The sequence below is a fragment of the Malania oleifera genome, chromosome 12, assembly GCF_029873635.1.
Source record: "Malania oleifera isolate guangnan ecotype guangnan chromosome 12, ASM2987363v1, whole genome shotgun sequence".
Classification (NCBI taxonomy): domain Eukaryota; kingdom Viridiplantae; phylum Streptophyta; class Magnoliopsida; order Santalales; family Ximeniaceae; genus Malania; species Malania oleifera.
In genome coordinates this window covers 79494415-79519015 of record NC_080428.1, presented here as the reverse complement: position 1 = coordinate 79519015, position 24601 = coordinate 79494415, and the positions used below count along the sequence as shown (strand labels likewise).

At 33.9% G+C, this 24601-nt stretch overlaps 1 protein-coding gene across 1 annotated transcript in view; it reads left to right on the top strand.

Annotated features, from left to right (window-relative positions):
• The window catches only part of LOC131144266 (chloroplast sensor kinase, chloroplastic), a 37974-nt gene extending 27424 nt beyond the window's left edge, over nt 1-10550 (top strand). The window contains exons 7-9 of the mRNA XM_058092802.1: nt 4178-4401; nt 8190-8463; nt 9745-10550. Coding sequence (XP_057948785.1) covers nt 4178-4401; nt 8190-8463; nt 9745-9999 — 753 coding nt within the window. The 3' untranslated portion in view covers nt 10000-10550. The remainder of the gene's footprint in view (nt 1-4177; nt 4402-8189; nt 8464-9744) is intronic.
• Nucleotides 10551-24601: the final 14051 nt, after the last annotated feature.

Here is a 24601-nt window from a genome sequence, read left to right as displayed (position 1 = left end):
ATTCTTCTTCGTTGCTTAAATCCAATTCTTGCCATAGTGCTAGCATCTCCATGTAATAGTCTATAACCTCCATCTCGCCTTGTTTCATCTGCCATAGGCGTGTCTTTAAATTCAAAGACTTGGGAAGCATTCTCCTCGTCAGAGTAGGTTTCTTGGACTGCATCCCACACCTCTTTTGCTGTGGGCAGGAACATATATGTTTTCTTGATAGTTGGCTTCATGGAGTTGATAAGCCATGAGGTAATCATGGAATTCTTCGATCTCCATTGCTGGAGTGCCACAACATTCGTTGAATTAGGTTTCTTTGAGTCATCGGTAAGATACCCGAGCTTTCCTCTGCCATCGATTGCGAGTTTCACGGACTGGGCGCATTCTCAGAAATTCTTCTCGTTGAGTTTTTTTGCCAATAGTTGGACAGAAGAGCCATCTAGTCTATTCGAACTGATGATGGCATTGGTTCGAATCGTTTGAGTCTTTGAGGTTGTCGACTCTCGACTGTTGATGGAGTTGTCCCCCATAGTTACCTTGGTTTAGGGAAAAACTTAGCTCTAATACCATTTAGAGAATGAGAATGAATCAATTATATATTCAATTGTGTATTCTTTACATACATGAGTCCCTATTTAACATATACACAAAGAATAAAATATGGAAAAACAGAAGAGGACACAACTTGCAGTTGAGATGTGTAGTTTAGCTTCAGTGGGGGGTCTCAATTTATAGCCTCTGGCTTGTGGCAAGATCTCATGGTAGGTGGTGGTGACTCACCCACCATGGTAGGTGGCGGTGGCTCACCCACCATGGTAGGTGGCCGTCATTCACCAACCGTGGCCGTCGTTCACACTGTAGGGATTTCTACACCTTTCAACCTGGACAAGAGCATAATTACAAGATCTAGCCTTTCATCGGGACTAGAATACAGAACGAGCCTTTTATCCGGGCTCAAACAACACTTACAATGATGAGAAATTACAAATGATATGTGGCTTAGTATCTCTAAGAAGATTGATGCCACAACTCGAGCTTACAACTCAAACTCTCTCAAAGGAATGAAACTTGGTACTTGTAGAGAGTTAAAACTAATGAAAACTTTTACAAAAAAGTGCTCTCTTAAGCAAGAACAAAACACTCTATCACTTAGAAATATAGAGGAGAATGGGAGACCACTTTTATAGTGATTTCTTTTGTACTTCTTCCTTGAAATTGGACTCCTTTTATAGCCAAAATTGTCCACTAGACGTTGGAGAGTTTTTGGCTCCATGTGATTAAAGTTGGAGTTAAGCAGTCAGTGATATGACAAGAAATCTGATTTTCAGGTGAGATAATATATTTTATAAAATCAGAAATGGTCATGTAAATATCAAATAAAATTCTATAAAAATTCATATAGAAGTATCAACAAGTCTAGTTTCCAATAAAAAAAATCACGCCAATTGGAATAGCCGTTGAAGAGATAAAATTCAAACTATAGATATGTTGAGTTGCTTTTATGACAGAAGTCAGGATTTGTTGGCTGATTTTTACAATTCATAACAAATAGAATATTTATTAAAATTAAGTGTGCCATATCGTTTTGGAAACCCCATAACATCTACTTTCATGTTAAAAAAAAAATGAAATATTTTCAAAGTTTGTACAGTAAGATATGTCTAATTTACTCTAGCATACTTATTTTTGATTCTGATTTTATGGCAGTGCAGAATAACCATATTGTATTAATTATTAATCCTACATTATAGCTCCAAAATGTCTACATGAAATTTTTCTAGAGAGAATGATGAGTCTAGTTTTATATGAAATGATATTATAATTTTTGGACTCACATGGAATAAAATATAGAATTATATTCACAAATAGTACATAATTATAGTCTGATTTTCTTAAGACATAGGGTGCACTTTTACAAAATCACCTATTTTAGCTCTAGATATATTAGAGTCAAATTGAATGTTCTTGAAAAGATTTATGAATTAATTTTTAAATATAAAGGGCTTTGTCTCATTTGGAGCTTTTAATGAAAATATATGGTCATTTTATTGTATGATACTTAAGTTAGTACATTTGCTTTCTAGCTAGGTATTAACATACTTAGCCCTAAATATAAAAAATAATTGCCATATATAAACATAAAAAGGCCAACAATGATTTCGATTCCTTGATGATGAATATTGGGGACAAAGTTAAACTTGATGATGAAAAATAAATAACACTTGTAGATTTCAATACCTTGGATCTATTATGCAAGCTGAAGGAGAAATTAAAGATGACGTAATGCATAGAGTTTAAGTAAGGTTGGGTCAAATGGAGAAGTGCTTCAAGTGTGCTCAGTGATCGTAGAGCACTCTTAAAATTAAACGGGAAGTTTTATAGAACAGCTATAAGACTAGTTATGCTATATGGATCAAAATGTTAGGCGACGAAGAAACAAAATATCCAAAAAGTAAAAGTTGCCGAGATGAGAATGCTTAGATGGATGAGTGGTATAACATTGAAAGATAAATTAAGGAATGAACACATTCGCGGTAAATTAGGTGTAACTCTTATAGAAGATAAGATTATGAGATTTGTGGTAGTTAAAGGTTGATTATGGGATTTGTGGCGGTTTCGAATTAACCTTGGTGCTTGGAATGAATTTGAGAGAATTGGCCTATTGGTCTCAATTGTTAACCATTAAAGGAGTACCACAACCTTTAACCTTTCCTGGTGAGCTTAAGTGGCACTCTTGTGGGTGTCTTATTCTTCTACTAGCAAGTGACACTTGCTACCACCTTATTTTAGCAGGAACATTCTCCATCCTTATTGGCTGTTATGCTCATCTGCTTTACTCTTTTAGTTTACGTTCAAGCTGTCACCACCATACTCACAAGCTTTTTTCTCTGTATTGTCTCCCTAGAAACAGTAGCTTACCTCGCTCGTCTCATTTTAGTCCTAACATCATTTCTAAACACCCCCCTACCACGACCCTTCCCCCCGGGATCAATGGTAAGGTTGCTCCTTTGTGACCAATTGGTCATGAGTTTGAGTCCAAGGAAACAACCTCTTTACAGAAAAGTAAGGGTAAAGCTGTATACACTGCGACAACCCTCCCCCTCCCTCCCAAAGTGGGGAGTCTTGTGGCCTGGGCACGCCCTTTGTCATTTCTACACACCCTTTTGCTCTTTACAGTTACACCTTCACATAATCCTTTTCCTCCCGATTGCCCTGCCATCCTTTCAGTCCTCTACTTCTCTCTCCTCACTTGTATGCAATACTGCCTTAGCAAGCGAGGTAGGAATTATTGCCATAAGCAAGAATTGAGATGTAATCATGCAAGCCAATCACCTTTTGGAAAATCTCATAAAGTCTGGATTTGAGATTTAAGGATTTTAAAAGTAAGGCATTTTAACCAAAATTTTATCTAGGTAGCAATTTTTACATCAATTGTCGTACATGATAAAACATACCGCCAGCTTATCTTTGGGCCAAGTTTAAAATGGGCTTCCCACTTTTGCATGTTTCAAGATATTTTAATGTAAATTATATTCTTCTATTTTCATAGAACTGGTAAAGAATAGCTTAAGGTTGTGAAGATGATGATGAGACAATGTGAGGAAGTTGTATGTGATTTGACTCTGTTTCTGCTATGGATGGCCAGATGTAGATGCTGTTATACTATTTGCTTTCAATAATTACTTTTCTTAGGATTTCATTTTCAGTGAGGCAATTTCTCAACAATTTTTTGGGTATGAAAGTTGTGTCATGCATGTATCATGCATGTATCCTTTACGGTAAGCTTCTGGTCAACGGTGAACATCCCTTTCTAGGGTCCTGTGTAGACCCAATGAGTATTTGCACATATAAGAAAACTTGGGTCCCTCGCTCATAATAGCATTTTCATTTGCATGTATGCTTGTATATATGTATGATTCATCCTGTTCAGAATTGCTTGTGAAGTTTCTTGTCCCCAAATTGTACGTATGCATATATGTATGCATGCTCAGAAGCTCAAGTCATCCTCTGCGTCATCACTCAGCAACCATTAATATAGTTTCGCACACAAATCAAAGTCTTATTCTGGGAAAGTTGAGGCACTTTGATTTTTGGAGGCATCTCATGTTCTTATTATATAAGTACTTAATTTATGTTCTTATTGAAAAAAGAAGAAGATATTTATAAATTTTGTTATTGATATTTCCAGGCTAATATAGTGCGATACAATGAAGAAACATTAAAGAAAATGCACAACTCATTTCATGCCTTTCCGGAGTCATCCAGATCTCAATTGTCAAATAACTTTTCAAAGGGAACTTCTGGTGATGACATGGAAAAATATGGTCCACGCTCTTTAACATCTGCAGCGAAGGATTTAGAGATGCCCATGCCACCTCTTGCTCTTGCACCTTTACATCAAGGCAGCATCAGGTAAGGTTTAGATTTGCATGACTTTTAATTTGAGTTTTTCAATGGCCTTTTAATCTATTACTCCTCTTTTCATGATTGTAAAAGTTTCTTTGGATTTTTACATTTTGATTGTCATGAAATTCATGATTTGAGTAGAAATATGCTGGGTGCAGTAATATACAAGTGATGTTAACCAAGTTGCCAGTGGGCTAGCTTAGATGTTAGGGGTAGATGTATAGGCATAAAAGTTTTTGATTCCCATATTTGGGTGTGGAAGCTTGTCTTTTTGCATATTGTCTAGGTTGGTGAATGAAGGAGTTGAGTAGAATCTAAGTTAGAATTATTGTGAGAAACTTTAGAATCTGAGGTTTTGGATAAGTAGAAATAAGTGTAAGTTTAGGTGTAATCCCAAGAGGGGGGTGAATTGGGTATTTTAAAAATGAATGCACGGAAGCTTAACCAATTTATCTTAAATTGTTTTTCACAAGTGATCTTGATATTCTAATCACCATAGAACTAATTTCAGCAAACGACTATACCAATTTTGATATTCCTAAATATGAAACCAACTCACAAGATTTACAATATTTTCAGCAGATTAATATTTATACCAATATGTTTAGCCACACAAAGGTTGGTGCTAGAATTTGAATGATTAAAGAATCAATACAATGCAATTCCAGCAGATTAAATTTAATTTAAATTCGTAGCTACAACTGAGTTTGATCAGTATAGGTATTCAAATCATTTATGGCATTCACAACTCAAAGTAAAACATTCATAGCATTCACAACAAATATATCTCACAATCAATATGCTTGAAAAGTAAAGGAGATGAGGGAAAGAGTGACACTGGTATTTTTTACAAGGTTTGGCAACTGTGCCTACGTCCTTGCCTTAAGCAAATCGCTATGAGGATTTTACCATCCCTCCTTCTAGGTGGAGATGCCTCTCTCTTTTAGTAGGCGGAGATGCCTTTACAAAAACTCCTTCAATAGGCAGAGTTGCCTCTCTTCTTTGCGTAGGTGAAGTTACCTCTCCTTTGCATGGGCGGAACACCCCACTCCTTCACTAGGCCGAGTCGCTTCTCTCCTTTCAGTAGGTGGAGTTACCTCTCAAGCAAGAACAGTGCTGTCGCTTGTCAATGATTCACAACCGAACCGTGACTTTACAAAGAAATCAAACACTGATTTTGTATAATGAAAAACTCTCTCAAAGAGCAGATTTGTACATGATAAAAACTATAATACTCTCAAAATGATATTTGATACGAAGCTCAAGAGATTGACTTGATTTTCTGGATTGAAAGCTTTGAACTTTGAAGTATAAAATCAGAAAATATTTTCAGAGAAGGGGAACGAAGCACAGCAGTTTTTCAAACGTAAAATCAATGTGCTTGCTTGCCCTAAGACGATTAGGGTTTGCCTTTTATAGCTAGGTTTGAAATTTGACCATTTGTGCAAGTTTTGGTAACAATATATTTCAAAATCGAAAAGATATCGAGCTGTTCACAAAACATATTGTGCGCTTCGGTTGATTGAACTGGTAGTTCGGTCACCCGAACCAATAAAAATTATGAATTTCGAAGCAGGCAGTAGCCTTTCGGTTGACTGAACTTTACGTTTGGTTGCCACGTTCGGTCAATTGTACCCTTAGGCCGGTCGCTCGAACCAACACTGTCTAGACTTTAAAAGATGGAAGAGCCATTTAGTCGATTGAATCATAGGTTCGATCGCCTGAACTCTCTGATGCCAGACCAGTTTGTTCGGACTCTTGCATTCGGTCAACTGAGCATAAGCCTCAGGTGCCCAAACACCATAAAATTCAATGTTCTTTTTATTTTTGATTCCAAAACTCATTTGTATCCTTTTGAAAAGATATTTGAACTTTGTGAAAAATATTTTCCAAGATTAGAAAAGGTCTCTAGGTCCAATAATTTATCCTAAGAGCTTCATGACAAACATAAATTTGAAAAGTACTTACATGAGACTTATTTTACGATACACATGGAATACTATCTAAGTCTTCATGTCTTTAAGCTTGATCTTCATCCAAGCTCTTCTTTAGTAGCCATTCTTCATTTTACTTGTGTTTTTCATGACTTTACATTTAAACATCGTTCATTGTGCTTGTAGGCTATAATACCTATAAATACACTTGATAGCACAATCAGGTGCCTTGGTTTGTCATTATCAAAATGAGACTAAGTCTTGTTAGGCCAACAATAAGACAAAATATATGAAATGTAATTAGTCGTGATAGGAGTATTGGATAAAATATTAATGGTCAAGAAATCAGTAGCCCTAGTAGATTTCGATACCTAGGATATTATGCAAGTTGAGTGAGAAATTGGAGAAAATGTATTACATAGAGTTAGAGCAGATTGAGTAAAATGGAATGGAGTACTGCTGCGTTTTGTGTGATCATAGAATACCCTTCAAATTAAAAGAAAAGTTAATAGGACATTTTGCTATAATACCAGCTATGCAAAAAAATTTCTGAAATGAGAATGGTAAGGTGGATGAGTGGTATAAACATTAAAGATAAGTTAAAAGATAAATTAAGAAATGAACATATTCGTGGTTAGGCATAGTACTTCTACTGCAACCCTTGTGGCAGTAGAAGGGGTAGGGCTGGATGTAAAATAACTTGGAATGAGATAATGATTAAGGATTTTACAGCCCTTAAATTGTTGGAGGAAATTGCACAGATTGTGTAAATTTGCGGAAAAGGATTCATGTAACCAACTCAACCTAGTAGGGCTTAAGGCCTGGCTTTTTGTTGTTGTTGTTGTTTAAGATTCCTTAGTTTCTTTCTTTCTCCCTGTGAGCTTTTCTTTTCCTGCTGCATTTTGCCCCCATGCTTAATATATTGATGCTTATCTTCTTCTGAAAAAAACATAAGCAATCTTTTTATTTGTGAAGATGATTGCATTTAGGAACCCTCACCTCGAAGAATTTCTAGTGATAGATGGACCATGGTTACTAACTTTGGAAATGTATGAGCAGACATGGAGAAACATGGAAAATGTCCCATAGGATGTAGGTGATGTAATTTGGAGTGATTTTGACTTGGATGGGAAATGTAAGAAATAATGCTTTTTTTAGAATGTATATAATGTGCTAGATAAATGTCAGAGAAACACTTGTGACCTGAAAGTTGAAAATGTTGGGAGCCTGTTTCTCAGGCACATTGAAATGTTATTGGAAAAAGGCTTCCTAAAGGCTTATGACAGTTCTTTAGTATCCTAATTTTTGTGAAAAGTTTACTGGATGTTTTTTAGTAGTTCTCAAGAAGTTCTACCAGCATTTTTTTAAGAGGCAAGTTTGTCTTATGGGAACAGATATTGTTTTGACTATGAATCTCTCTCTCTCTCCTCGCATGTGTGTGCGCACACATTTTTGTGGATGCATGCATGCTGTTCGTTGTGGGTGGTTCTATTCTATTTAGGAAACAGTATTTAAATAAAAAGGTAGGCTTATTAATTATCATTTATGCATGCCAATTCTCTAGACTTCTTCCCTAATTAGTGTGTTCGCCACACCTTCTCAAACACAAGATGCTTGTCATGAAGAGTGTAGAATGTCACTCTTCTCCTTGAAGCGAACAGCTTAGAAGCCTAAACAAAAGTTGGCTGTGATTGTATTGTGGTGGATTTGAAACCCAAAAAGTAGAGAAAGTGATTAGTGACGAAAAAGGTGATTAATTACTTAGTTTCATGCATGTGTGTGCATGCAAGACAATTTTCATTTTATTTCTCAACATTATCTAGAACCCTTTGGCTAATGCTTTTTGTTTATGTCAGGAAGACCATGCGATGTTTCTGATGTGCTGGCAGATCTGGTGGGGGCTGTGGTACCTCTTGCTCATAAGCAGCAACGTGCAATAGAGCTGAGTGAACTCTCGCCATCATTGCAAGTTGCAGTGGAAGAACCTGCTTTGCGTCAGGCTTTGAGCAATTTAATTGAAGGTGCATTGTTGCGTACACATGTTGGGGGAAGGGTTGAAATTGTATCCACCGGAGCACCGGCAGGTGGTGCTCTTGTTGTAATTGATGATGATGGGCCTGATATGCATTACATGGTAATATCACATAACTCTATGCTATTCTGACCTGCTTTCTTCTAATCAAATGAGACACTATTGAATTCTTTTAATTGTTGCAAGATTCAGGGACCACATGCCTAAGAGTATTATATGGTTTTTTCTTTTGTCAAGAGACATGAAATGTGCATTTAGTGTTATTTTCTGATGTTCAGGGATCGTGCATATTCCACCTATAGCATGCTTTAAACTATTTTGACTCATTTAGGAACTAACTGTATTGTTGGTTTGTTGAATGGAATGGAATTGAATTTATCACTTAATTTTGCCTATTCTTCATTCAAATGTTTCATTCCACTCCATTCCCACCCCATTCCATTATGTGAACCAAATGTAATATTAGTGCCTGCAGAGTGGAATAAATTCTCATTGCATGAGGGAGGATATACTGGCCTCTGCTTGTATGTCTGTGACCCTCTTCTAGCACCAAGTGTAAGGATTCAGAGTTGTCTATAACCAAAAATTGATCCCGCTTATCATTTTATAAAATAACGGCTCGTTTGGTTCACTATTCACTGGACTAAGATCGAATATAACAAAAATTTTGGGAATGTATGTAACAGTTATTCATCGCATGCTCCTTACTATTTTGTTCAATATGTAATAAAAAAGGAATAGTCATTCTCATTATGAAATATGGGAAAAATTATTCCTCTATTCCTTGTGATGTACTTATAAAAAGTTTTACATTATTAATTGCTTTATGATATCAACATAATTTTTTGTATAACTAATTGTAACTAACCTATTATTACTAATTTATTCCTAGAAATAGACATTCGGCGAACCAAACATAGGGTAAGTATATTTATATTCTGTGTTTGCGAGAAAATTGCTGGTGAATATTTTCCACTGAGTTTGGGAGAGGAGGGAGGGAGGGAGGGGGGGGGGGGGGGGTTGGTGTTGGGGCCATGGTGGCTGAGGTTCAATTATTGTTGTCAAAATCATGTAGGACATTTAATCTATTCTTGGGACTGGAAGAGTCCATACATTTCACTTCTGAAGCTAAACTATTTTTCAGCAAATAGAAGGTTGATGCAGCTGGTGCTAATATTTGAAGGGTTTTCACAATCCTCTAGTGCAGAACATATTTAACATATTTTGTTGCAGCGCACATTGTACTCTTGCTAATTTACACGTGCACGCAGGGAAAGTGGGGTCAAACGACTGTAATCACAAAGCATTCCTTAGGCTGCATTTGAATTCTTTTGGTACTTGTTGGCTGGATTTGAATTGTTATGTGGTTGTTTTTTCATGCAGACACAGATGCATTCACTTACACCATTTGGAGCCGATCTTTTCTCAGAAGATATGGTTGAAGACAACATGACATGGAACTTTGTTGCTGGGCTGACTGTTGCCCGTGAGATACTTGAGAGTTATGGCTGTGTGCTTCGTGTCATATCACCTCGAGCCTCAGATGCTGCCCTCGGAGCAGGGGGTACCCGTGTAGAACTCTGGCTTCCTTCTTTTGCAGCTTCATCTGATCCAAGTGGTCCTGCTCATGAGGCTTAGCACAATAGCTGGCATTATTCCACCATTTGAGATTTCTCCTGTTTGGAGCGGAGTGGGTGGTGTTGGAAGATTTCAGACGATCTTGCTTGTGTCTGCAGTCTCCTATGTAGTCTGATGTGATTCTGTATAGATCGTTTCTGCAGCCCTATGTGATTTGATGTGATCCTGTATAGTTAGTTTTGTTCTAATTGATTAACGTTGAAGAGAAAAACTGTAAATAGCAGGGATTTGAGGACGTATTGAAAGCCCTCATTAGGTTGATGAGACCATGTTGTACTAGTTATATGTACAAGATCATGTGAGCATAGTGAACAATAGACTTGAGGCTTTAGATGGCCAATCTAAGAAGAAGATGGAAGCTGGAAGAAGTTGCTGCTACATTTCAAGCATTTGCCACATGGTCTGCTCTGTAAAACAATTTGCAAAGTGTGCGACATGCTTTGGGTGCCATGTCATCACTTTGCTTGGTGCCACCTAACTAATAGCAGAAAGATGGTTACCTGTAATATTTATGTTCTGCAAAAGGAAATGGGTGATAGTAATTGGATGAATGGCATGAATCGGTATGGTGACGTCGAGTGGTACCTAACATTTTTTTTTATCAATGTCAGGCACTGAACACTTAACTGGCTAGGAGATTTCACAATTCACAAACCATAACCCTTAACAGTGACCCTGTATTGTGGTTCATTTGGTTCATCCCTGGTTCCCAATTGGGCTTGTTGGGCCAACTTGAGGTTGCGCCCTACCGTCTGGTCTATATGGTGCCAATAACTATTGAGGCTTAACAGTTTCAGAATAAATGAAATTCATGTGACGATGAATAACCCACATGGTAACTTGAGGTAATCATAGAGTAGTATCAAACAATTGATATTCCTTCAAAGGCTCTTCACATGTAAAAGTGCATACTCTGAAAAACGAAGGATGCAAAAACTTAAATCTTATGTTAGGTTTAGTAAAAGTATGTGGACTTTTCACGAGATTTGATTAAATGATATAATTTTCCTTTAAAATTTTATGAATAAATTTAATTTTTACAATATCTATACTCCTCCCTCACCTTTTCTCTTTGTCAAGTATTAAGGAAATGCTTTATTTATTTATTTATTTATTGAAGTTTTGAAGTAAGAAGGTATGCAGTGAGATTTTTATCCTATCTTGAGGGAAGTTAGTGTATTTTATCTCGAGTTAAATAATTTGTGCATAATTGAAATTTTAAGTTTTATAGTATAAATAAAAATAATATAAAACTATAATTAATTTTGTTGGATTTTGCTGCATACAAAATTTATACAAAATTTAAAATTCAACTCTTGAGAAAAAGAAAAAGAATGATTAGATTTATAACATATGGGGTGTCCAACCCACCACGTGTGTTGGTCAACACTGGCCAGACCCAATCTCATCGCACTGAAATTTCTTTAATTTATAAAATAACATTTGGATTTTTTTTTTTTTGGTGGTTTGGGTTCCAAGTTGCAAAAAGAATAGGAAGCCCTTCTCAATAATTTTTTTAGCTTTTTAGCTTCACCTTCATCTCACCAAGTTGCAAAGTGACATTTAGTATACTTAATGCAATAAGTATTTATTTAAAATTATTTAAGTAAATTTTAACCAGCAATCCAAAATAACTTTAAACACTTATAAGTAATAGGGTTTATAAGTGGAGTTAATTTTATAAATATAATAAAATTTAGTAGTTACTTTATAATTTAAAAAATATATTAAAAGATAATTATCTATTAACTTAAAGAAGAAAAATTATCTATTAACTTAAATTAATGTTTAAAATTTAAATTATTAATTTGATTAATAATATTATTTTTACATAAATTAATATAATAATCATATTTTATAAATATATATTAAGAACAAGTTTATTATTAATCAAAATAATAATATTTTAATTTTTACATAATAAAAATATTTAAATAATAATTAAAAATAATTTTTAAAATAACTATTAATTAAAATTTTAATTTAAAAGTAATCATAATTATTTTATTATGCATCATAACCTATTAATTATTAATAAAATATAATTAAATCCTGAAATAAATAAAAACAACCATCTATAAATTAAAATTAATATTAAATAAATTAAAAATTTTAATTTAGTAATTAATACTATTTTAAACATAAATTAATGTGATAATCATATGTTATAAATATACATTAGTAACAATATTATTGTTAATTAATAACTAACATTATATTATTTTTGTTAATAGAAAATATTTAAATTTTAATTAAAAAAATAATATAATTGTCATTTAAATTTTTAATTATAAAAATAGTAATATTTTTATTTAAAAAATATATAACAATACATATTAGACTGAACAAGAATTATTTATTAATTTAAATTAAAATTAAATAAAGCAAAAATTTAAATTTAATTTTGAGTATTATTTTTATTATAATTTAATATGGTAGTAGTATGTTATAAATATATACTAGTGACAAGATAAATATTAATTAAAAATAATAATGTTACATTATTTTTTTAATAGAAAATATTTAAATTTAAATTATAAAAAATTAAAATAATTATTAATGAAATTCGAGCGGTGTTCTTGGGCTTGTCGATGAGTCCAAATGTCTCGTGGACAAGGCCACATGGCAAGTTTCCTATAAATATGCAAAAATCAGAATTTCAGCGGAGGATTTCATTTTTCTTCAGTTTCTCTCTCTAGAAACGGCCCCTCTGCCTTCTCTTTTCGAAGTCTGCCCGAATTTAGTTCGGTTCGACGATCGGAAGCTACCGCGAGACTCTTGGGAAGATTTTATGCAACATAAGCGAAACAGAATTTCGATTTGAGAAGTTTGAGAAACATCCCAAAATCAGGGTAAGTGAGTTATTTTGAAATTTTCTTAATAAATATAGTTATTTGAAGTCTATGAAGTATTAAATGGGTATTTTTCTGAGATTTAAGAAAGTTAGAATTTTTGGAATACAGGGTCTCATTTTGTTCGATTTAGGTAGGAATCCCGAGGAGCAGATAAGGGGAAATACTTTATAACAAATTTTTACTAATTTTTAACTGGATGATTTTTGGGTATAAAATTTTATATATTTAGGTAAATTATACTGAATGGTGCAGGAAATGAAAATATAGTTTTGATTATATATTATATTGGAAAAAATTGTGTGGCATGAAACCAACTTTGCTAATTAAATGGTTGAGTACCGTGGAATGATGAATCATTGTGATTGGAAATATTGTTGGGTTGCGAATTTTGGTTGGTTGAAAATACTATTTGATTGTGTATACTGTGATGACCCAAAAATATATATTTGATTAAAGCATAATAATAATAATAATAATAATAATAATAATAATAATAATAATAGTCATTAAGTTAATATTAATACAGAAGTGCTTTCTATAGGATCTTTGATTTCATGTTTGATGCCTAAGAAAGACCTTATTTTAGTGAGTGCTCAGAGACCATTGCGGTTCAGTCGCTCCCTGGAGGTCGGTCTGATCAAAATGAAATTTCATAGGATAAATAGAATAGACACTGTTCGTACACGTAAATAAGTACGTATACATAAAATAGTGTTTTGACAGACATAATTTGTAGGAATATATGGTAAAATAATAATAATAATAATAATAATAATAATAATAATAATAATATAAGTATTCTATGTGGGGCCCACATGAGTCTAGAAGTCGTGTGGGGTCCACATGAGTCTCGAAATTATGTAGGGTTCATAAAATCGTGTGAGGACTATTGGAGTTACATATGACTCACTTGGGTCTCGAAGTTGTGTGCGGGCCACAAGATCGGGTGGGACCCACATGAGTTTTCAAAATTTAAATTTAATTCTTTAAAATATATATATATATATATATATATATATATATATAATACTAAAACATGGCTTAAAAAATAATAATAATAATTTAAAAAAATTAAAATAAATAAATAAATAAATAATTAATTAATTAATTAATTAAGTAATTAATTAAAAATTAATTAAAGAGGAGTGGTGGCAAGCACTCCCACATGACCTCCATCCCTATCTCATACTCAACCCAAACCTAGTCCATCCCTTACCCATTCTTTAATTTTAAAAACAATTCTAATTTCACCCCTCCCCACACTTTTACAAATTCAATTTCTTTCCCAAAATTTTCCTATAAATAGGAAACTCTCAACCTTCATTTTTCATAAAAATTTTCAAGGGAAGAGAAGGATCAGTGAATGAAAGAATTAGTGGTGAAGAGAATTTTTAAGTAAGTTCTCACTCACTCACTCTTTCCGATCTCATTTCTTAGAGATATTCATTGTGTTCCTAGCACAAGATAAAATAAGAGGTAAGTAAATTTGATTATGTTAGATTTTTATTTAAAATTCATATATGAATTTATTTGTAAGAAAATTTTGATTATATTAGTTAGTTTCATAAGATTATTTTGAGTTTATTTTTACACATATTTAATTATTCTAGTTTTATCTTTAATATACTTGTATTTATTTTTGAGTTAAGAAATGTTCTAAACCCCTCAGGTATTTTACATAATTAATTTCTACTCAAAAAAATATTTTTAACACGAAAATTGTGTGACATGAGTTTATTTATACGTTGCATATTTCACGAAAATATGAGTAAAAATGAGATTTTCATGATATTATTTTAATTGTACAAATTATATAATAAAAATATTTAAAAAAAAACCCCTTACGGCATAGAAAGTTCAAAGTTACAGATGCTTGATACTGCAACTTAAAGTTTAAACGGATCAGAGTGCACCCACACTGTTTACAGAGTGGTTTTATATGGTAGTGAATTTCTCCTAAATGCACACCTGGGTCGGACCAGAGTTTAATAGGGAAAATCTCACTTAATGATGATGTACATTGATTTAGTTTGGCCGGCCAGCTAACTAAGTCTAGTCTTCGGACCGCACAACCTAGTCATGGGGGTAAACATGACTTACGATTAATAGGCCTAAGGGTGATTTTTACAGTATATGTATATACATATTTAATTACAAGTACAAAGTTATTGATGATTTGAAGGTAAAATATAAGTTTATATGAACATGGTCATTATTGTGCCTAAATGATAATTTAAAGGAAACATATAAGGAAAAGTATATAATTAAAAATTATAATTACAGTTTTTAAAGTCAAAAGTTTAATTTAACAGTTATAGTATATGATTATAAAATTTTACTCTTATAGTTGATGACAAAAGTTTTTATGCAGAAATTTTTAAATTTATATTTATTTTAAAAGCATTTTTAAAACTATAGTATTAAATATTATTTTATGAAATTAAAATATTTTGAAAACTCATTTTGACCACACACTAATAATAATCTTATTTTCTTACTGAGCGTCGTCTCACCCAAATCGTTATTTTACATTTCAGATCATTTTGAGAAGCGTACCATAAATCCGAAGTAGCAAATGCATGAGCGGGAGTAGAAATAGTAGAGTAGAATAAAAATTTAGCATAATACAATTTAGAATATGTTTGTGTATTTTAAAATTTTAGAATTTTGTATTTTAATAATTGAGACATATTTTTGAAACAAAGCTAGTTAGTGCTCTGGTAATAAAAATAATTTAGATTTATTTGCATCCGCTGAAAAATTTATATGTAGGTACCCACTTGGGTTTGGGTCCTTACATATACTGTGGTAATTGTGTGGATGTGTTTGAATGGTCGGATTTATTATTGATTTGTGTTGTGGTTCATGTAAATTACGATATAGTGTTGGAAGTGGTATGAGGAGGTCGTTATATAGGCATTTATATTGGGAGGTAAACATTGATAGTGGTATGAAGAGTTTGTTTACCTATTTACCATGAACAGGTGGTTTGTGTTGCGAACTGTGTGATGATTAGTCCTGTGTGGACCATGTAATCTGTGTGATTGACAGTCTTGTGTGGGCCAGTCATGTGTGGACATGTAGGTTGTATGTATGATAGTCCTGTGTGGACCAGTCCTGTGTGGTCATGTATTTTTCTATATGGATGAGAGTCTTGTGTGGATGTTGTATTCTGCATAGTTATGGACCCTGTGTGGGTATGATTGAAGACTGTGTGGATTGATTGTGGTATATATATGTGTGTGAGTGTGTGTGTGTGTGTGTGTGTGTGTGTGTGGAACTCTGTGAAATGATTATTATTGGTTGTGTGTGACTTTAATTAATTAAGTATTTATGGTAAAGTAGATTACTCCACCCGAGGGCTTGTTGAGGAAAGCGAGTACTCTCGTAATTATTTGTGGATACCAGGGTAGAGGGAAGCCACTTGTATATGCAGGTGACCTTCTCTATTGTCGGAGATTTTACTTGGATACACAATCCGAGGGCTTACTGAGAAAGGTAAGTGCCTTGGTGTTAGTACTAAAGCAGAGGGAATCTACTTGTATGAGTGGACAGACTTCCCTATTCTCGAGAATTATTAGTAAGAATAATTATGTATGTGGGCATGTGATTGGATGAAAGAGAAATTGACAATCTTTTGTGATTATGAACGTGTAATCTTGGCTGCTATTGGTAGTGAAATGCAATAGTATGGATATTTTAATTACATATTAAACACTTCAGTCATACACTATTGTAAATTATTTCTTCCTTACTAAGAGATGTCTCACCCCGTCAATTTATTAATCTTTTTAGGTCTTCCAGGTGATCGAACTTAGATAGCTCCAGGACGAGGTAGTTTTGTGAGTAAATAAAAAGAATGGTTGTGTATAGTTTTATGTTTATTTATTTTGGTCATGTAATATGGAGACCATGGTTGTACTTTTTGGGTTTGCTTATGTAAATATAGCACTTTGGTATTATGTTTGAGGTTATTTAATTATTCCCGCTGCGTGAATGGTATCAGAGACGCAAGTTGGTTTCACAACGTTCCGGGCCCCACGTGGTGGGTCCGGGGTGTTACAATAATACTACCTACATTTCAAATATTCCAAACAACTCATAATATCCTTAAATCTCTTACTTACCCTGATTTTGGGATGGTGTTCAAGTTGGCCTAACCGACAAACTACTACAGCAGATTTGAAGAGAATCTTCGCAGGAGTAGTGTTTCTAATTGTCGATCCGAGCTTTGACGAAGCCGAAATTTTAGAGAGAAGGGGAGAGGGATGATTTTAGAGAGAGAGATGCGTTCTGTATGAAATTTTCTCGCTGAAATCCCGAGGTTGGTGCTTTTATAAGGCGCGGATTCATCGACGAGACACGTCACCTCATCGACGAGTCCATGAAGGAAGTTCTTCGATGAACTCGTAACCCTCATCGACGAAATTCAGGCTCCCTTAAACCACCCTCGGTAAGTTCTTGTCGACAAGACATGCGTTCACGTCGATGAGCCCAATAAGCCTGTTCGTTGACGAGCACTCTGCACTTGTCGATGAGGCCCTACTGAATCTCCTTTTCTCTTATTTCTTTTTATTATTTATTCACTATAATTCTCCAAGTCTCTACAAATCGCCTTTCCATACCCACACTTTATCTTAGACGTGTGGTTGCAGCTCTCGAGTAACATATAGCTACGGTACTATGCTTTTACCATGAGATCATCATAACAAGGCTCTACTATCATGTATAGTAATTTACATCGTATAAAACTATAATTATAAGTCATTTCATAAAACTGTACGTAATTCTGTGAAAATATCCGCTAAATACTATCTCGGTAAAAAGACATATCATAAACTCAACTTTTAGCCATCATATCTTATATATCGGCATATAGACATCATATCTCATATCTCGGCATATAGCCGTTACATTTTAGTATTACACAAAACCTACTAAATTAATGCTAATTAATAACTATACTCACGCCACACAATTTTTCATCTGGTAACTAATAAATAAATCAACTGCTTGAGAACATCAATATTGCTGCTAAAACTGGTGTATGAATATCTCTAGGTTGTTATTTTACTAAATATAGATATATAACTAAATACGGGAAAAATGGAGATAATCAACCCTACCGTCTTTGGTTGGTTTTTTTTAAAAAAAAAAAAAAAACAAGTGTACGGTTTGAAACAACAATTTTCCAACAGGTAAAAACGTTCAAAAAGACCAATACTATACTTTAAAAATATAATACGTAAATTTAAACGATTGGTTTCGAAACTAAAGTCAGTTAACCAAACCCTAAGCCTGGAAACCACAGAAAATCCATAGATGTATATCTAAAAACCGTTTCAACATTTCATTTGGTTAGAACTCATAAACATAGTTGACATAATATAATCCCCTTACCTATTTCTTGAAAAACGACCCGAGATGCTTGAAAACCAAACCCTAGCTTTTTCCTGAGTTCAAGAATCCACTTCACTAGACTCGTAGAGATTCGCCCTTTGATCCTTGTGGTAACTTCTGATCATTGAAACAGGTAACGAACAATGAAAGATTAAAGAGAGAGAGTGTGGGCGCAGGTTATAGAAAGAGAGAGAGAGAGAGAGATTTAGTTTTCTTAATGAAGAAGCAAACAAAATCCTATTTATGGACCTTTTGACCCTATCAAATTTGTCGACGAAATGGGCCTTCGTTGATGAACTACAGAAGGCCGTTCATTGACAAAAGAAGGGCTTCGTCGACGAACCCTAAACCTGATATTTTCTGTAACAACCTGCTTAATTAATTGATTTTTTTTCCACTGTAAATAATTATCATACTCTGATACCATAACATTATCCTAAGTAGCGAGAAACATAATCATATAAACAAAACCTAAACCATTACATACAATACCAGAGTTCTGAAATGTTTTGCAAAATATTCAATATAACTGTATCCCCAAAAATTGCCCTCAACTAGCTAGGGTAATACAAAAATGCTCCCAAAAATGATACTCACTCTCTGTCAGGGCACTACTGAAGCCTTTCTATTTGCGAGCCTGATCTGCTCGCCTACCTGGATCACCTGAAAAATATATCAACACTGGGATGAGCCAATGCTCAGTAAGAGAAAATATGCTATTACTAGTGTGTGGCAAATGAGCTACTACATATCATGAAATCAGTTTTATATAAACATGAATAACTGAGTACAAAAGTACAGTACAAATAATAAAACACACCACCCCTTTTCCCTATTGCTTAACATATCAGTATTATGGTTATAATTCAAAATACTTCTAGTGTATATAATAGGATACCTGTTTCTGTAAATCAATACGTAAGTAATAGTAACTGAAACTGTTCCCTGTGGCCATCTGTGTCATGACATGCCTCTCATGATGAGGTTGTACGGCTCGTAGGCTGGATTTACCCTGGTAGGCCAACCAGGAATAAATCACTAAATTCCGTCAGTCGACCTGCCCACCTCAACCCATATTTGGATGGGGAGCCTAACCTCTTCAAGGGCCTAGGTGGTCAACCGTACCACGTATATCTGAATAGGTGGTTGCACTCATAAAGTAACATAGTATCTGTAGCAACGGTATCGTGCTCTGTAGCTATAAGTCCAACAGGGTCTGATATAGTATAATATACTTCTATATACATGTCTATCTGATTTACCATGATTCTGAAGTAATGAAATAACCATGATACAGCATAACGTACTGAAATATGAATAATTATAACATGGAACTGCATATTCGTAATACTGGAATTCATGTTATCATGGCACTGAAATTCATAAGATCATGGTACTGAAATATCGTAAAATCATGGTATTGAAATTCGTATAATCATGGTACTGAAATACGTATAATCATAATACTGAAATTCGTAAAATCATGAAACTAAATTCATAAACATATCCCTGTACCATATACATAATCATAAGCCACACCATACTAAAATACATAATTTTCGTAAATAAATAAACTGCATAATATTCAGAACTTTCCTAACATAGCATATTTCCTTTACCTCATCTCTGAAAAGCCCCTACTGTATTCTAGCCTGATACCCGCAGGGCCTCCTTAAAAACACCTTGAAACCAATATTTTCCAAAACTAAACATCAGTATTTTTCCGTCTATAACATTTTCTCTAACTGCCACAAGGCTAAAAGGGGACTAAAAGGTCTTACCCTGAATTTGTGATGATTTTCAACTCTGATTTTTAGATGATCCGCTCCGATAGATGCGTAGAGAACTCCGCCAGGAGCGTCGTGGTAGTTTCAAATCGTCGATCCGGCGACTAGTGGGCCCAAAAATGAAAAGAGAAGGGAGAGAGAGTCGCAGGAGAGAGAGAGGAGAGAGAGAGAGAGCGGCGAGAGAAATGAATAAAAATCTCGTCTTTCCACTATTTATAGGGCCAGGTTCGTCGACGAGACCCTGTGTTCGTCGACGAGCCCTTCACAAAATTCGTCGGCGAGGCCCTGTGTTCGTCGACAAAATTCAGAGCAGCCCGAACCGCCTCTCGGTATTTTCTCGTTGACGAAGCCTTGTGTTCGTCGATGAAATTCTGAAGACCTTCGTCGACGAGACCCTGTGTTCGTCGACGAAGCTGAGCAATTTCCTTGAAATTATTATTATTTAATATTATTTCCAAAATGCAATATTGTCAACGAAGTCTACGGCCTCCTTCTGTTTCTGTATCTATTTTCTCTCTCTCTTATTATTAAAATACTATTATTCTTCGGGTTACTACATTTTCAGCAATTCTGGATCTCTTTGTCAATGATGTTCTGAATTTCGGTGACGAACCTTAGAAGGGCCTTCGTCAACGAGAATTGGGACTTCGTTGACAAAGCCTGCTGTTCCTCTTTTAAAAATTTACCTTTCTTCTTTCTTATTTAATTTCCAGGTTCAGGTCTCTACAGAGGGGTGTACGTGTGCATGCACGAAGGTTTGCATGCATGGGGGGGTTTATTTTAATGCAAGCATGGTGGGTATGTATTGCATGCATGGGAGGGGGTTTACATAAAATGCATGAAGTGTGGAGATAAGATTGGAGAAAAGGAAAAAGGCTTTACATAGAGAAAGGGGGACAAAAAGACAAAAAGGGGGAGGGAAAAAGAAACATTAAATGTGGAGATTGGGGTATCTTGCATTACGTAGAGAAAGGGGAAAGAAAGACAAAAATGGGGAGGGAAAAAGAAACATTAAATGTGGGGAGGGGGGTATCTTGCATTGCTGGGAAAGAAAGAAGGAAAAAGACAAGGGGAGTTTACTATATATATAATATTTTATCTTTTTTTATATCTATGTATTATCACCTATATATATATGTATTATATTTTTGTTATTATAATATTTTTTTTCTTCAGATTATTACATTTATCCTCTTTCTCATCCTTGCATGATTGTCACTTCTATGTCAAATTTTCCGTTTCTTCATATCAATATTGTGAAAATTATATTGATTGAGTTCAATTCCTATCCCCAAAAGCATTTTATTCAGTCTCTCCCCCCTGCTCAGCTTTGCATTAGATCTACACAGTACTTGGTTTTAGTAGTGCTTTGATGAGTATGTCACGTGCACAACGACTATTTGCATTTAGATATTATGTCCATGGGCATGAATTAGTGTGACGCCCCGAACCTGGAAAGGGGTCCGGAGATTTATATTAAATAAATCTTTGATACCAATAAATACGCAGTGGAAGATCTTCATAACAATTATCAGAGTACTAAAAACCATCCTTTATTACAATAAAAATCTCAATATCATAGTAAAGTTCTGAACTCATAAAAAACATAAATAAAATAATAACATCTCTAACCAAGGACCTTCTATCCCACCCACGCTTTACTGTGCTACTCTGATTCTTGTTTTGCTCCTCATGACATCTGAAAAATATTAGATAATCATGGGGTGAGACACCTCTCAGTAAGACGGAATAAATTATTGTCAATGTGTGATAGATGAGTTTTACATATTTAAACACAACTATTAATTAATCCGTAACTGAAAAGCATTTGTATAACAATTATAACTTACACCTATACATTTCAAGGTACATATTTTTTACTCAAACATTAAGGTAATAGATAATTCTGTTTTCATAAAACTACATATATACATAAGATACTTCCTTTCTTTCCCTTGATGGTTCTAGCATAACATCATGAATTAACCCCTCATGATCAGGTTGTGTGGCTCAAGGGCTAGACTTAATCATGACTGGCCTACTAGGCTAAGTTAAACATACATAACTACGCATTATTGTCCACCCAACCTGGTCCGCCCATCTTACGCTTCTCAACACTTCTCAGGTCAGCACATAGGGGAATTACACTGTCTAATCTTACTAACTGGCTACGGTACCGTGCTTTGAACACACCTAGTCCATCAGGGTTTTGATATCATATAGTACAATTTATATAACATAACTAATAATGTAATCTCATTTCATAATCATCATTTCATAAATTTGTATAAAACATGTTTTCACTGTCATATCATATCTATCATATCATAATCGGTAAAAAAATCGTCATATCATAATTGTCTCGGTATAAAACCTGCATATCATATCATAACATGACCAATTCATCCCTTTCATGACCCTTCACACATAACATGACCAATTCACCCCTTTTGAGGCCCTACACACATAACATGGACCATTCACCTCTTTCGTGGCCCTTCACAGATAACATGACCAATTCACCCCTTTCGTGGCCCTTCACACATAACATGGCCAATTCACCCATTTCGTGGCTCTACACACATAATATGGCCAATTCACCCATTTTGTGGCCCTTCACACATAACATGACCAGTTCACTTCTTTTGTGGCCCTACACACGTAACATGGCCAATTCACCCATTTTGTGGCCCTTCACACATAACATGGTCAATTCACCCCTTTCATGGCCTTTCACACATAACATGTTCAATTCACCCCTTTCGTGGCCTTTCACACATAACATGACCAATTCACCCATTTTCGTGGTCCTTCACACAAGTCATGATATAGTAATAATTTCATCAATTCATATTTCTCAATAATTATATGATCTGTAAATCACCATGCATTTCATAACAACAAATCATATTGGTATAACACTATCTTTTTATAAATCACATTATTCCTAACATTTCATGATTTCAGTATAAATTTACAACTCAATATGAAACCACAACCCAATATAAATTCACAACTCATTATTAAACTGCCATATCATAATTGTCATTTCATAACTCTATAAAAACCATCATGTTTAATTATACAATAATAATTATTCTCATGCCACACGATTTGACTGATAAATTATAATATAATAACTGTCTGGGAAAAAAATATGTTGTTGAAAATAAGGGTATGATTAATTTCACCTATTTAATTTAATTCCATTATATTCCAAGAAAACCCGATATACTCAAATCCCTGTAATTTAATTTAATTCCAAATTATTTGCAAAAATACGATACAATCAAATCCTTGCAGTTTAACTTAATTTCAAAATATTCCCAAAAATCAGATATAACCAAATCCTTACAGTTTAATTTAATTCCAAAATATTTCCAAAAATCTGATATAACCAAATCCTTACAGTTTAATTTAATTCAGACATATTTTTAAAATAAAATCTGAACGTGGATATAATTAATTTCACATATTCAATTGAAATTGGGCATATTTTAAATAACGCAAATCTAATTAAATTCAAGTACTCAAATTTAATTGGGAATATATTTTTAATATAAAACCTAATATAATCTATTTCCCTTACCTTGACTCTGGAAAGGTGTTTATGAAGTTCAAACCTAAAATCTGTTCTGATTAACTTGCTAAGGACCAAAGTTAGGACCCCGTGGTGGTGTTTGTTTTTCGATTTGGCTTACGAGTGGAGAAAAATCTTAGAGATAATAAGGAGAGAGAGAGAGAGAGAGAGAGAGAGAGAGAGAGATGTAACGCCACTTGGGGGGGTGAGATTGAAAATCAATTTCAATCTTAGGATAGGAAATATCCTGAATCTTTTATAATAATAATAATAATAATATTATTATTATTATTATTATTATATTATTATTATATTATTTAATTAATAATAATTTATTTATTTTTAATTTTAATTTTTTTCCATGCATACAATTTTTGGGATCATTACAATTAGGCTTTAATGTTAATGTTCCTTCTAGGCCTAGATGCCAAATTAAGCTTGAGTTTTTAATATTTCAATAAATTTTAAAGTGGATTAGGCTTTAAAGTAAATATTTCATTGCAAAAACTCTTTCTTTGTTTTTTGAGATAGAAAATTAGTAAATCTAATTTATCCTTGAGTGTTTACAATTGTTTTGGTTTGATTTAAATTTTGCATTTAATCGTTTTTAATTTATGTTAATTTTTTTTCTTCTTATTGTTGGGCATCCAAGCATCCACAAATAGAAATACTGCTAAAGAATACACATACATTACAAAACCCTAACGGTGTTTCAGTCATTTCAATTTTAGTTTGTAACTTTTCAAGTTTAGATTTTCTATTCTACTTTTTTGTATTTGTTTTTTGTGTTCATTGAGCATAATTATACTCTAGGGAAGTATATTTCAACAACAATGTGGTACAAATTTAGTCATGACCCTATTAGTCATCTTCCATTAGGGAGACTTCTTCAAATGCCTAGGAAGATATAGAAGTTGAGAAGAAGGGGTGTTAAGTTGTAAGAATGGAGCAAAGTGTCATCTATAGTTTGGTGTCCAAAT